General features: G+C 39.2%; 1 protein-coding gene across 1 annotated transcript in view; it reads right to left on the bottom strand.

Moving 5' to 3' along the window:
- Positions 1 to 16315, bottom strand: part of MIPOL1 (mirror-image polydactyly 1) — a 195328-nt gene that overhangs the window by 45627 nt on the left and 133386 nt on the right. Inside the window, exon 12 of the mRNA XM_075030253.1 lies at positions 8325 to 8419. Coding sequence (XP_074886354.1) covers positions 8325 to 8419 — 95 coding nt within the window. The remainder of the gene's footprint in view (positions 1 to 8324; positions 8420 to 16315) is intronic.

Genomic DNA, 16315 nt, shown 5'->3' on the forward strand with positions numbered 1-16315 from the left:
GAGACGGGAAAATTTTCAAAATCATGTCAGGGTAAAAAGAGAAACATTCAGAAGTATTTTTTGTGTGTGTCTAAATGAATGAGAGACAGAGGAAGCTCGGAGAGCACTCTCTCTGATGGCTAAGATATTCCATTGGGAGGCAAAAAAATCACCCCCCCCTCCCCCCCAGGGTCAGATGCTGCTTTGCCTTTTCATTGCCTGTCAAACAGGCACCATAAACACCAAACCTATGGTATATACTGGAGTCTCTCTCTACCATCCCTCTTCTGTGAAAATGGTCAAATATTAACTGGAGTACAGATGCACGCTCCCAAGAAAGTTCCCTATCCACTGATTTATAAAGTCAGTCTCTCTGACTTTATTATTGCTACAAAGTAGAGCAAATGCAGAAGGAGAGACAATAATCAATTCCAGGCTAGAGAACGAGAAGTCTGGGAACAGGGCAGGGAGGGAGAGGATAATGAATCCAATAAAGTCTGAAATACATAAGGATAACAAGGATAACAAGGTAGGGCTCTGCCTCCACCACTCACCTTCACCAAGACACTGTGAAATACAGCTGTCTCAGTACTGCCAGTAAAACTTCATGCAGCTGCTTTGCCAAAGCAGAGCAGCTTACTGATCTGTTTTTCCCCCTTCAGCTGGCTGATCCAGTTCATGAAACAGCCCCCAAACCCTGGACGTTTATCTTCTGTAACACTAACGAGCAATAAGGAGACAAGGCAAAAGAAGACAGAGGGGCTTACCAGTGGGAAGATGCTTATGGGACTACAGAGTGAGAAAGACCTGCCAACCTAAAATGCCAATTCTTTCGGGGCTGCAGCACCCCACTGCAAAGTGGCACAATAACAGAGGAGAAGCTTGAACCCGCAGATTCTAAATCCCAGGTCCAAATTACCAGGGTGTTGGCTCCCCTTGCCCCCACAAATTGACTAAAATTCACTGAAACCTCCAAGGGTTGTTCAGAGAAGGTGTGGTTTTACCTAATCTGATTTAAAAGACAGTAAAGCCCCTTGCCCCCCATTTTTGACTAATTTCAGCACTCAGTTCAATAAACAAACAGGAAGAAAGCATGCACATTAAAAAAAAACCCACCCAAACCACAAACAAGGGCTAGATCTCCATTCTTTGCAGGTCTAAATCTCCCACAGAAATCAGCAGACTTTCTATGGAGAATAAACTAAGAAATATAGTTTGGATAATACCTGAGGGTTTTTTTTATAATAATGAAAGACAAACAAAACCCTTAGTGTTCCCTTACAGAGCCATTGTTTTCCATATGTTAGGCTGTATCGAATTGGAGTAGGTTAGGGTCCTTTACAAGAAGACATATCACACTGTCTCCCACTGTATAATAGATGCAAGCGCCTCATGTCTGACATAAAAGAGAATCGCTCCTCTGCTTGGAAGCGGGAAATTTAATTAGCTCAAGATTTATGTTTGATGTCAGGTGTCTGAAACTCTTGGATAAAATAGAAGGCACTGCTGCAAGGACAGAGAATACTTAAAACACAACTGCCATCTTCTCCCTGATCTCCCCAAAATCATTCTGCAAAAAGAACAGTAGGTTTACAGTGATATCATTATCCAGCCATTCTTAATGACTGTAATTATACCATGCTATGTCTAAAGCAACTAATACTGAAACAACAACAGCAACTGCCAGAATAGCAGCGAGCAGACAGGATGAAAAGAGCAGGAAAATGAGTCAATGGCCATAACTGAAAAAGCGAGATAAAAACCCAGTCATGCGAAGACCAGTTCTCTGATGTAAACTGCAGGGGCAGGTGCTCAAGGTGTCCTGCTATTGCTTTAGAGGAAGGACCAAGATCACCACCCTGCACTAGTGGTTGCAGCCTCACTAATCCCACTGTAAGGGGTTTCCAGTTCATTTGGACTGGGAAGCTGGATGTTAGAGCAGCCCAGTCTTCTGCTACACATCTTGTCCCCCTGAGAGAAATCTGGACTGGACAAATCTCTGAAAAAGACTGAGACATGGCAGAACAAACAGGTTGAAATGTTTGAGCAGGGGTCAGTTAGAGAACAGAAGATTGAATATTTAGGCAGTTGTATTCTGATTTGCTACTGCAGTGGCTGTGAACCACATAGAATACAAGAAGAGGATGAATATTGACACGTTAGGTAAAAATAATTTATAGTTTTTAATAGCCCTTAAAACTGGAATGAGAGGAACAGTCTAACAGCAAGAATTACACTATTATATATCCATGCACAGAGTCCATGGAGCATGGTTGAAATGGTACCATCTGAGTATTACATTCCAGAACATCAGCCATGAAACTATAGAATGGCAGTAAATGAAACACACATCACTGTATTCACAGCTTGAATAGAAAACAGCCTTTTTTTTCCAGGACTGCAAATAATGCCTTGCAAAGGATCTTCATCTATTTCTCCTGTTACAGGGTGATTTAGTTCTGTAATTAAAATGAAAATTGAGATTGTCCCTGTGATTTGAGGAAATCATAAAAAACCTTCTTGATTCTCTTCTCTTTCACATCAATCAATTTAGGTCTTTAAAAAGATGAACCTCCACATCACTTTACAAGAGACTTCATGGGAAAAATATATGGAGCTCCACAAAAACAACTTTTATTTAGACTGTTTACTTGTGTCACTTAAACATGAATTCCAATTTAATTGAAGTATCAGGAGCATTGAAACTTTTAGATTGAAATTTTGTTAAACTTCTTCAGCAGTTTGTAACTTATAAAAGTGACACAACTGGTTAGGAAGCAAGAAAACAGTTGAGGAGCAAAGAAAACAGGGAGCAAAAGCTGACAGAGAAGCTATCCATATTAATTGAAAGTTTGATTCTAAAAATATTTATTTCAGGTCATAGTACTTACTAGTACAAGCGGTCTCACTGAAGTTACTCTTCTATTTCATTATTGAAAACCACCACATAACTGTAAAATAAGCCATCTTTTTCTCCCATCCTTCCATGCAACGTGCAACTCCTGGGACTGTGACATTCATCTGGCATTAAAACTCTGTCTCTCCATGCTATTATCTTTCTGCCAGATCCTCATCTCAACTTCAGGAGAGTAAAAAATAATTCTAAATTAAATTTTATTTTAACATTGCAAGTTTTTTCAAATGCCTGTTCATTAGGAAATTTGCTGAGATAAATGTAAGTTTCTTCCCATTATGACTTCCAGCCTGCAGCTATTTCTGCACCTCACACGTTTCAACAGCAAATTGGAAGAACCTTTGCATGAAGATTTTTTGCAAAAAGTTTTCACTGTCCCTCCTCCCTTGTGAACTTCAGACTTGGCAAATATATGGCTTTTAGAGAACTTGATTAAATCACAGAGGAGCCTCTTAAATTGTCATTGAAATAACTACTGAAACTTACTAAAAGCATGCCTAAATTTTATCTTAGAGCCTGGACATACCAATTCTTATCCTCAGCAGCTTTATTCAAAGGTGTGTGAACTAATGCAGATGTATATATCTTACACAGCTGGAAAGTAACCAATAATTTTATTGAGTTGTCCTTCACTGCACCTGACCCCAATATGAAACCTATCAAAAACATACTTCTAAGTGAGGATAGTATTGTATTTTTATTTTGCTGTCTTATCTTTCTTTGCAATAGGGTTGACATGTTAGTGGTGTACCTTTTGCTGTACTAGTTAAAATTTGTTCAAATTATTTGTCTGTGAAAACTCCTGGTGCCAGAGCTTTGGGAAAATATATATGTACTTCCCTATATAGAGAAATATTTCTCATACACAGCTGTGCTGTTTTAGGTAATATGTGAAAAATAAGCAGTATGCAATAGCATAAGTCTATGTCAGCATTTTAACATGTAGGAGGAGTACACTTTGGAAGCATTATTAAAATAGAAGGAAACTGATTATAAAAATGGACAGACCACATAACTGAAGAATATGCAAATAAAAAACCTGTGATGATGTTCAAACAACAGAGCTATGTGAGAAAGAGGTAGTGGGATTAACACTCCCGCATACTTCAAAACTGATTATTTGGATATAGCCTTCTTTGGTCACTGAGGATCTATGATTTGCATTAATCCCTAGCTTAAAGAGTACTGTGTTGAAACAATTATATTAGTAAGCTAGAAACTCTATACTGCTCCTAACTGTTATGCAAATTTTCATTTCTGATATGTAATTTTGGGTTACTATCCAGAAAACGTAATTTTCCTTTTGCGACATGACAGAGAAACAACACAAGAACAATCAGAAGCAGAGAACCTGCCCAACTTTATTCGGAGCCAATTTCCTCTTCCTTCTGTATCTGAACTAGATTCTTCCTCCTTTTCTTTTTCCTCCTTTTCACTTCTCTTTGCTTTTAAAGAAGTCTGGTATTGTTCTGGGATGTGCTTTCTTTTCAGAAAGTCAAAATTCAGGTGGAAATCAGTGTTCCATCATTTATTTCCCAAAAGCTCATTTTAATTTTGGTTTGGGTCTTTCAGGCCTTCCATGAAACGCTGGTTTCAGCTAGGATTCACTTTCCATTTCATCTGCAAAGAAGTATGGTTTACAACACAGACTTCTTTCACAGGTGGAGAAGAAAATTGAATGGCTTCAAACAGCAGCAGCTACCAGATCACAGAATTGTAGAATAATACAGGTTGGAAGTCACCACTGGCTGTCTCTAGTCCAACCAACCTCCCTCTCAAAGTGATATCGACTATGAGATCAGACCAGGTTACTCATGACTTGATAAAGTCAGGCACTGGAAATCTCCAAGGATGGAGATGGCAAAACTCCTCTGGGCAACCTGCTCCAATGATGGACAGCTGTCATGGTGAAAAAGTTTTCCCTTATAACCAGTCCGAAACTCTCTTGTTTCAATTTGAGTCTATTGTCTCTCACCCTCTTGTCATGCAGCACTGTGAAGAGCCTGTCCTTCTTGATAACCTCCTCATAGACATTGTCAGGCTGCTGTTAGGTTTCCCTGAAGACACCAAAGAAAGAAATTTTTTTTTTCCTTCAGGATGAACAAGAGCAGTACCCTCAGTCTCTATTTACAGTGTAAATGCTACAGCTTCCTCATCATACTGGTGGCCCTCTGTCAAACTTGTTCCAATTTATAGATGTCTTACTTTTACTGAGGACCCCAAACTGGCTGTAGTATTCTAGATACCAGGAATCTTTCTCCTGGAGAAAAAAAAGGGGATTATTTTTTTTCCTGAAAGTCTCCACTTGTTTCCTTGCTTTGAAAATGCCTGTGTATGCATACAGTTGCACTTTCACACATACAGATATTCGGGACCTAAATATCTCTTCCCTGATCTTGTACAATAAAATGATATTTGGCTTTTTCTGGATTATACTAATGTTTGTGAAAGACAGATCAGTATAAAAATACATTTTAACGTTACTGTTTACGCATGTATGCATTCAAAAATTGTTAATATATGCACACAGTCATTACTTTTATGAGCAAACCCCCAAGATGTGGTTGCGGATTAAGGCATGCCTTTAGGTGTCCTTTGTACACTTTAATGTTAGCCTCTAGTATTTGGGTTTTTCTTAAACTTGTTTCTCCTAAGTTAAAGGACGATGCAGAAGTCTCAGTTAAAACAAGAAACAAAGAAAACAAGTGTGACAAAATGCTTTTTCTAAGGCCAAGGAAGACCTAAGAGCAGAAAGAGAAGGCACCAAATGGAGCCAAAATTCCCAAGCCACTGTCATGCTGGCAGACAGAGACAAAAGAAGGTGTGAGAAGCTGGCACAGGGATGAGAGAACAGTAGGTGAAGGAAATGTGCGCCCCGCATAATAACGTGTCTCATTGCAGCTCCACAGTTCAGATGAGGAGTGGAGCATGTGCAGAAGCCTATATTTTGCTCACTGGGGAGCTCTGAAGTCCAAAAGAGAAATAACTCCACAGAAATGTAGTCTTGAACAGCAAATCATCTAGCTAACTCACTTGGATCAATGCACCGAACTTCCACCTCAGTCCAAAACAGGGTGTCTGAAAAACACTCTCAGTGCTTACTCTAGATTATCACAGCATGTCAAACAGTAAAATGAAATAAAAAGACCCAGCAGTCATCTAAATAAGCATTCCTTAACTAGCTTCCACATACAAAACAGAGAGTAAATTTTCACTCATTTGGGATGGCCAGAGAAAAGTACTCTCTGCTTTGTCATTCATGATTATTGTGGCCATCCCACCCTTGGCCTAATACAGTCCCCACAGCTTTATGCACACGTGACATACATTCTTTTCTTCATCTCTCTCATTTGGCATGTGTTCAAAGTACTGCCACTCTGTTGGATGACAGAGGCTGCAGATGTTCACGTAACATAAGGGAAACGGCAACCAAAATGTTAAGTTGTTCATAAGAATCCTCATCATGGATTAATTTATAACCAAGGCAAAAGATAGGCCTGAGACCTCAAACATTGCTACTTATGCACTTATAGGAGTCCTTCTCGTTGCCTTTTACACCCCTCACCAGGTTCAATTCCAGGTGGCCTTTGGCTTTTCTAGCCATGTCTCTCTATGCTCAGTGCCTCTACACAGAGAGGCTGTGGAGTCTTCATCCATGGAGATATTCAAAACCCTTCTGGACGTGGTCCTGGGCAACTGCTCTCGGTGGCCCTGCTGGAGCAGGGGGGTTGGACAAGATGACCTCCAGAGCTCCCTTCTAACATCATTCAATCTCTGTGACACACAACCATGTGAATCTGAGTGTCCCCTTCAGAATGCATCAGAAAAAAAAACATTCTCCAAGGACAGTGAGGGAGGAGATAAAATCTTTCACTTCTAATGTTCTAAATTAGTACGTAACTTGCATAACTTAGTAGTGATACAATAGTTCTTGCCCCAGGGGATATTCAGTTGAGCATTTCCACACCTTATGGCTAAACCCTGCAAATGCCATCATCAAACGTACAGGGAAATTCTGCCTGTTCAAATTAAAGGCTGTAAGTTAACAACATGGTACGTTCTAATGGTGATTCCTGCAAGTCATTATTGTTAATGTTTTTCAGATTGTTGAATGCTATATATTAGTGCAAACTTGATACACTATGTCAAAAATACAACTCAAAAGTCAATGAAAAATCTCCTGCAACGTGCAGAGACAAACACAAGCAAACTCTTAATTTCTGAAATATCAATACAAAAATTGCATTTCAGTTTTTAAATTATTCTACAAAACCCATTTAAGTGAGTAATAAGGGTACTACAATAAATTCTTTCTAGCTTGGTAAATCATAGCATAATTTGTTCACACACTAAATGCTGACCAAGTTCATTAAAAGCAATAATCACAAATTGCTTGGGGTTTCTATTCACTATTAACAGGCTTTAAATAAATGCTTATGAGATTTAGGAACAAAAGTTGTTTTTGAAACTTCCCTCCAAGGTTTTCATAAACTTAATGAGAGGGGGAAACTCAAAAAGCCTCTAGAAACCTGAGTATTTTTCACTTGTAAATGCTGAAACACTGAAAACATACATAGTTTTGCTACTGCAAATGCTTTTTAGTCATAACTAACTAGTCCTCTTTATTCCCAATGAACATAATATTCACACTACATTTATTATTTACCTCTGCAGCCCACATCCCTCATCACAGACATTCAGCCTTCAGATTCACAATTTTCTGCTGTGTTGATGCCAATTCTCCTGCCTTTAACCTGCTGGCAGCTCTGTATCCCCTCTCACACAGGAGGTCAGGATGAAATGAGAGCTCTAACCCCACATCACTCCATAAAACAACCTAACTCCTTCACTGGACCACACAGAGCTTTTCCTTAGGGACTAAAACCCACTGATCCATGCAAATGTTCAGTGCAGCCCACCTAAATTAATGAGAAAATGGCTATTTCCCTCATTCTACATACTGCTACAGAACGTAAGGAATTAAAACATACATATTATATTGGGGCTGAAAAAGAAAACAGTTTAGAATTACAGATTTTATTATTTTAAAATCTATGTTGATTAAGTTAGGTATGTGCAAACAACCAGGGAAGAAGCAAGTGCTTATGTCAACTGGTTCTTTTGTCCTCGTGTTTTTTAAGTGAGCACATCACTATAACACAGCTTTCTCATTTTTATGAGAATCAACTGCCAGCAACCTTCCCCTTCCCTTAGAAGGGAAGAAACAGAAAATTTAGGCTATAAGAAAAGGGCTTGAATTTCAAAGAGATGGTTGGTGAGCAGTAAAGCAGAAACACAGGCCTTGATTCATTGATGTATTCACATTTCCAACAAATACCTATTTGATAAGGCCATTTCCTCACTCAGTCAGACACAGTACAGAAAATTTCTCCTATGAGTCACTGATTTATATTAGTATTAATTATTTTACCTGTAATAAACACGCAATGTCTGGATTTCTTCCTCTAATTTTTTGCACTGTTGAAAAGCAGCCTCTTTTTCTTGTTGCAAGGCTATCAATTCTGCCTGTGAAATGATAAACATATGATAAGCAATTTATTCAGAATATCCATATTGCTTTGAAAACGTAACAATCCTTTGTGCCTTCATTTCAGCCACGCTTTGTTATAATTACACATATGAAGTCATACTGTTTTGTAACGCTGCCTATTTAATTCTTATGAAAAATCCTTTCTTGTTGTAGCATTGCAATGGTTTGTATTTTTTTTTCCCAGCAGAACGATGTTTTGAATGGCCTCGCTCACATATATGGTAAGCTTCTTGAATGGCTAAGTTAAGACCTCTTCAGTTCAGCCAAGTGTTTGTCAGCAAACATATTTCACGTCAGTATAACGTTCCTATAGGGCAAAACTGTTGACCGACACATAGAGAGTGAAGCAAGGCACTCAGCCGTAAACTACCGCTGCACGACTCCTGGTCTGCACATGGCCCTCCGGCTGTGAAGCATGGCTCCTGCGGTGGGAGCCGCTGGCTGATGTGAGGGGCAGGAGAGCTGCCGGAGAACGGGCGCCCTGAGCAGCGGCAGGCGACGAGCCAGCAGGGACCGCCGAGACCGGCGCTGCCGGCTCGCTCTGGGGTCTGGGGGCGTTCTCAGCCAGGGTCTGGTTTATAGCGGAGTGAGGGAATCCCTGAGCGATCGCTGCCATCTCCCACCTGTGAACCTTCCCGGATGTTCCCTCTCCCGTTGTTTATTCACACCACCCTGTGAAGGGCTTGTGACTCACAGCCATTATGGAAATTGCAGCATGTGGCTTGTAAGGCAGGAAGGTAGCCAGCCCCGACATGGCCTTAGAGTTAAAGAGGAGGTAGGAGAAATAAGTACTCAGCTATATTTAATATGGCTCTATAGCTTAATCACCATTAATTTAAAAATGTCCAGTTTCAATAGCACTGCAGGACTCCCTTGAGGGCCCCGGTACCATATAAATTACCTTAAAATCAGCGGATGAATAATTGTTGTAACAACAAATAAGACCGGGCTTGCACAGCAATTCTTTGACACATGAGCCTGAGCATTGGGCTGCTTTCCAATGTTTTTAATTCATGGAGTAAGTTATTAATTGTACAAATTGTAGAGCCCCAAACCAAGAGGCACACGTGTGAGAAACGCTGACTGCGGATTCTGCCAACTCTTCAGGACAGCGTTGCGGAAAAGTTTCTTCGTAAATTAAAGACCTGTTACAGGAGCTACAAACACATGAAAGGAAATGCACAGAGTTCAGCCTCTAGCTCTGCCAAACTCACTGTATAATCATGAACGACTGCCTGTATGCCTCAAAATCTCTCTCCTTAAACAGAGCTCCCACTTGCTTCTGTTTCCTGTTTGCCTATTAAAACTGTAGGTCTTCCAGGCAGGTGTATTACTGTTTACTGTCAACTCCCAGTCATCTATGGGCAATTTATTCTCCTGGTTGATTAATCATGTCCTGGATACATGGCTGACTCCTGGCAAATTTTATTAAACACCGCATTGCACAAATGCAGCGACACAACAAGTCTCTGCACCGTGTTGCTCAGTGTGTCATGTTGCACCCATGGTTTTGCATTGCCTGGGTACAGGACCCACCGCTGTAATTGCTCCTGTAACAGACATTCATAAACTTTTAACAGGAAGTTCCCTGAAAAACAAAAACCAACTTTCTTACTATACGGGGGGTTCCTTCAGCTTTGAAAGCAAAAAGCGTTAATGTTTAACCTCTGAGTGACAGTGTTTTAGAGCTTCTGATACTGAAAACAATGTACTGGATGCTGGCAAGCCCTAACTCCTGTCAGCAAGAGGTTAAAATCCTCTGCAGGTGAGCCTCTTGCCCAGTGCTGCTTGCTGCCTTGCAAGCAGAACTTGCAGAACACAAGGATGTTAGCCAAACCAAGCTATTTTCTGTAATTATACTGTTCTGTAGGTGAAACAACATTCTTAAAAATTGGAAACACGCTTGAATCAAAGTAGGTGGTTTGTTCTAGAGGCCAATAATTAACATCCTTGCCAATTTTCAGTGTACTGTGAAGTGTGATTGAAATGGTAGACTGAAGGAAATGCTTGCAGCTGACACACCTACTCACGGAGAGATTAACGGCTAGTCTCTTTGGAGAACTATCATAAAAAATACACCTAGTGTTCCACTTGCTTTTCAGGACAAAAGTCAGAAGGCACTGCAGCCTGAAAACTCTTATTTATGACAGTTTTTCAGCAGAGAAAACTGCATTAATTTGAGTCAGTTTGCATCTGGGTTTGCACCAGTAAAAATAACAGCAGAATCAAGTGCTTTGGATTTAACAAAAAACAGCTACAAAAACTGAAGGAAAGAAAAGCAGACATTTGCTAACCTCCTCAGTAGCATGTAGTAGGGTTGATACTAGGGAGCTGCATGAGACCAACAAAATTTCTAGCACAGGAGTTTTTGTGCACAGCATGCAGCCGTGCAACAAAACAAACCATCATTCACAGGCCTGAAGAGTGGTAAACACAAATAAATGACTCAAACATCCTTGCAAAAGAGAGATGTCTTCCTAGACTAGAAGAAAGCAAGCAAAACAGTGCCCACCACAAAATTAAATTGCTAACTAAAATAATGGTGCCTGCACTACTATAAAACATTTGGAAGACTCCTGTAATGTCTATTGAAATCCATCCATAGTGCACATGGCAAAAATCCTACATGAGCTCACCTCTACTAATAACAATAGCTGCTTGGGAACTTTTTAACAAAATATTATTCCTTTGGAAAATGTCAAGCTGTGGAAATCAGAACTCTTCACAGAAATAGATCAGTTTTGATTATATTTTTTTGGAAGATAGGGTAAAAGAAGGAGCAACAAGAAGAAAAAAACTGCACTCAGGTTCCTCTGGTGGAGGTTTTCCCTAAAAAGGTCAATTTAGAGGTAAGGTCGGTCACCACTTTGGTATAGGGGTCACCCTCAGTGAAGTTCCTGTTTAACCATGAAAGGGTATTCTTATCACTGGGATATGGTCTCTTTCTCACAATTTTGTTTTGCGCACAAGTTCCTGCACTTTCATATTTGGTTTAACGTGGATAGATCCTTCCCCCTTCTTTGTTCCCCCATCCCACTTTCCTGTAAAAGAAAATTCTCGTTTCTACACTTTTCCCATTTTGCATTTTAGCAAACAGTTACTTGTTGAAAATTTAAATTTTCCAGTTAAATCTAAAAGCTAATTGCTACCTATCAAACTTAAAATAGCCAATCATGACTAAGAAAATATCATTACTGATCCTTTTGCTGTTGCTTTTGTTTCAAAATATTTAAATGAACAATGCTATGTGCTTTGTTAACCCAAAGGCTGGAAAAACACAAAACTTAAGCAAAGGAAAACAGTGTAAAACTAGTTTTTATCTTTTCCTAATTCCTCTAGGGCAAACATGAACACCCTCAACTCTAATCTAAATTGAAAGAAGAAAGAACACATAGCATCCTATGCTGTCAGGTTCCCTGTGGGTGAGAGATGTTTTTTATAATGCTTTTCAACATCCAGCAGAAGGAAAAAAACATTCAATGAACTCGAGTAACAAAGCTTCATAGCTTTATCTTTTTACTGATTTTTTTTTCTCATGTATTTATAGCGAGCATATATATTTCCACCTATGTATATTTATGGAGAAGATATATTTCTCCTTCCTTACGTAGGCTAAACAAACAACCTTTTCTGTTACCTCTCAGTAAGCAGGCTCTCCGTTCTGATCAATTCAAACCCATCTCTCATCAGTACTTTGCTAGCAATACGTCCTAACTCCAGTGGAAACACCTTACCTGATACATTCTTGTATCCATTTTGCTCACAGTCACACTCTGGTACCTGTCTGTTCTCCTGCCCACTGGTATTACCCAGCTAACACTGGAAATTCTTATTCATCCTGAAACGATGTTACCTTACACTTGGTACCACTGAATTCCACCCCACTGCTTTTATTTTTCCAGGACTTGAGGCCATTCCAATCTTTCTGCAAGACAGCTCGAACTTGCTTTGTATCAATAATATCTCCACTTTGTATTAATAACATATCCCAGCTCTGCGTCATCAAGCAATTTTGTTGGTACGCTGTTGCTCTTCATGCCAAGGGTTCTCAAAGACAGCATTAAAGAAAACTGGTTCAGCACCAACTGGTGAGAAATTGGAGAGAAATTCCACTAGTGAAATCCTTGGACCTTAACGTTTCTCCTTTCAAAGCTGTTTGCTGTTGCCTTCCTGCTAACTAGTTCCTTATTGCCTTTGACTAATCCCTCATCTCTTTCATGGGTACATGACATTTTGCAGACAGACATGAGCTCAACATGCCCATCCTTCCAAACAAGAGATGCTAGGTGAACCCAGTTAACAGCAAGCAGCATTTCCCACATTAAGCTTGTGCCTGCTTGTAAAATAATAACATACACATTCTCCACCATAATTAATAATTTTCCATATGGCACCACATATAAGCTTATAAGCTTATGTGTCAGCTTACATTTAACAAGTTTCATTGTCTAAATAACCAGTTATCATACCAAAGAAGAATTCTTGCATGATCTTACTTGGGTGAAAGTTGTACTTCAGTCCATTGTTGATGGATCCATGCTTTAAAAACATTTTCCTTCCAAATTTACTCTGAAGCCTCACAAAAAAGACTAACTGGTCTACAATTATCAGAATTATGTTTTTTGCCCTTCTGAATATAGATGCTGCCTTTGTTAATTCCTTGTCATATTACACTGTACACAGCCTCACAGGATTTATTAAAGAACTTTACTATCATTACTGCAATTTCAGGTAGCAGCTCTTTCAGAATTGGGGATAGAAACCATCCATTATCCCAATCTGAGCACAATAATCTATTGAACAGCTATGATATGCTCCATTTCCATACGTTCACTTTTCTTAACCCCTGTCCTCATAGTTGACATCATCATTGCCCAATGCTAAGAGAAAAAAAAATAACAACACACACTTTTGGACCTAATCCGGATTATCCTTGATCTCCATGCCATGCTCAGAGTGGTGGCACATTTCCTCTTTCCTTGTTTTCATTTCAGTCGTTCCACTATTGTTCATTCTAATTTCCTTTCCAAGGGCCGATTTAGCTTATAGCTAAATAGCTCTGGCAATTTTCATTTGTCTCTATATCTCCTGTTTTATAAGACGTAACTTTCTTGCTTAATAAGTATTCTTCTTGTAGACGACTTATTCTTACTTTATTCTTATTGAGATTATAATTAACCCAGTTAGAACTGACACCCTTCCCACCCAAAGCATTTTCACCCAGCTTGACTGAGATATTCGTCAACGTGCAAGTATTCCTTAACTCGGTAATAGTTGCTACCAACAGCTTGCTTTCTACTGATCCAGGATATTCCTATGGATTAGAAGAAGGCTGGATGAGAAGTCTGGAGAGTCTCAAAGGTCGTTTCTGCAATTTATGGACTCAACCATTTACACTCGGTAGAGCTGTATAATGGGGAAAGATGGCAATAAGGTGCCTTTCTGCTCCTTTGGTCCTATGTTATCTGGTGTCTGAAATGGAATCTAGCCACAAACACACAACTGAGAATTGCTCCCATTTCTCGTGGGACAGAAGTATGTTTCTGCTGATATTAGCAGGCTAGCTGGACAGTAACAGGTCAGGTGTCTTCTCAGGGCAGCAGGAGACTGGGAGGGAGAACAAAGGTTTCTTTCATTCTGAATTAGAATGAATAAGCAAGAAAAAAAAATCTGGAAAAATGTTTTCAAACCATTGAAAAATTATTTTTATTTTACACTATTTTTAATGCTTTTACATTTTACACATCATCTCAATAAGAGGAGTACGTACTGTGTGATAGAGCAGGTCATGTTGTGACACATTATGACATCCAACTTCTAACCATTCTGTTATTTTTACATTAGCAGCTGCTACTTAGTGCAGATTACAACAGCTCATCTTAGTTTCTATATCAAAGTGTCAACATATCAAACTGTTCCACCAACAACAGAAGCAGGTGACACATTGATCTAGAAAAGAATATAAGCACTTGTCTTATTAATTAGGGGATCAGAGGTTTTCAGGGTCAAGAAAAAGACTCTAGCTAACAGGAAGGGACTGAAAACGCCTAGCACTCTACTAATACACTAAGTGATCGCCTTGTTTTTTAAATCACAGTGCTAACGAGTCAAACTGTTTACAGTATTACAATACAAACAGGGGACACGTTGACCTAGAAAATTAGATAAAATGTTTCAACTTCCATTTAAGTATCAGCTACCCTTGACGGTTTTAAAAATGAAAAGTGAAAATTAGAACTGTACTGTAGTAATGTTATAAATTATTGACACATCATGAAACACATAATTAACAATAATAAATCCAAATTTAAAATGTAAAATTAAAACTTCAAGTGGAATTTTTGAAGTTTGAAAGGTAGTTTCAAATATTCACCAAATAACACTTCTGGGAGATAAACTTGAGTTGAAAAAGTTTGGAATACTAACGGAAATCATTAGAAGTGCATGAAAAGTTATTTCTCAACACATCATTTTCTAATGGAAATAGTTTTTACTAAACCTATCTTTACTTAGAGTAAATCAAGCAACTGTATTACTGATCCCTGATGAATCTGCACTGCTGTGGAGGATCAGTACAGCCAGCAAACTACCCTGAAGAACCTACCCTGAGGGTTGTTTTTGTGTGTGAATTTCAGGGTAACAGTGGCGGTGGTGGGAACTCTAACAGCCTTTAAGCTACAGCTTCCCCCAACACACCACCACAACCACACCCGGGTTGACATTCCCTCTGGGCACAAAGGAATGGGATCTCAACAGCAAACATGACCTTTATGAGTTTGCATCAGGATCAAACAATTAACCATAATAAGATTTTACTCTACAATCTAATGCTATTGTTGGTCAGAATAAATATCAGTTAATGAAACTTTTTTTTTTTTTAATAAAAAGCATTTTTTCACTGGAACAATAATGCCCTGTGAAAATGCATTGGTTTAGATGGAAATATTTCTGAGGAATGTCAGGCAGAATTTCTGACAGAATAGAGAACCCCTCCCCAGCCATGTGATTAGGTTATTAGTTTTAGATGCAGAAACCTAATGTTAAGTCCCAGTCCCTTGCGTTAACTCATTCTGGACATGGCAGACACCCAACAGCGAGAATACTTCCCTGCTCTAAAGTCATGTGAATACCCATGTTTCTGGTGACTTCCATTGGTCTATGTCCTCTCTCTGCGACTGGCACAAATAATTTTTTTATTAAAATGCTAAGTATGCGAAAATCAGATCCAGACAGAAGATGCATCATGGGAAAGGAGACTAACTCCACAGCCCAGTCATCGAAATGTTTGAGGGTGCCCAACTTGGATCAGGGAGCTGAAGTCAGGGTTTTCACATATACGATGCAAATGCATCAACAATGGCTTTTTAGCATGTATAGGTGAATCTTTTTCAGTTACTTTACAAAGAATGTCTTAATGTTTTCTCTTATTGGAATTAAAAATGGCAATCCCATAATCTCGCTTTTATTCCAAAATGGAATTGTCATTTTCAAGAAGTGTTGTGCTGCAAGTCTACCTAATGCCACCTTCCCCAACTCAGTCTTTATGCTATCCCTGACTTAATATTTTTAGGGAGCTTTTCAGAAGACTTGTAAAAGTTGTCGCTATCTGAGGTCCAGACTCTTGTCTTCATCACAACAACAAATTCCCCAGGAAGAATACATGATCATACCATATGAATATTGCTTATATGGTCATTCATTTCTGAGAAGTCCTGTTGTGACTGGGATGACAGCAACAGACCACAACAAATATGCAGGTTATGCAATCAGGGGAAAAAAAAAATCACCAAATAGCCTTTTGCTGCTCTGTCAAAGAAAATGAAAGGATCCAATAGCATTTTTGCCCAGAATAGGTACATATCTGGTTCATT

Source organism: Buteo buteo, chromosome 6 (assembly GCF_964188355.1).
Source record: "Buteo buteo chromosome 6, bButBut1.hap1.1, whole genome shotgun sequence".
NCBI lineage: Eukaryota > Metazoa > Chordata > Aves > Accipitriformes > Accipitridae > Buteo > Buteo buteo.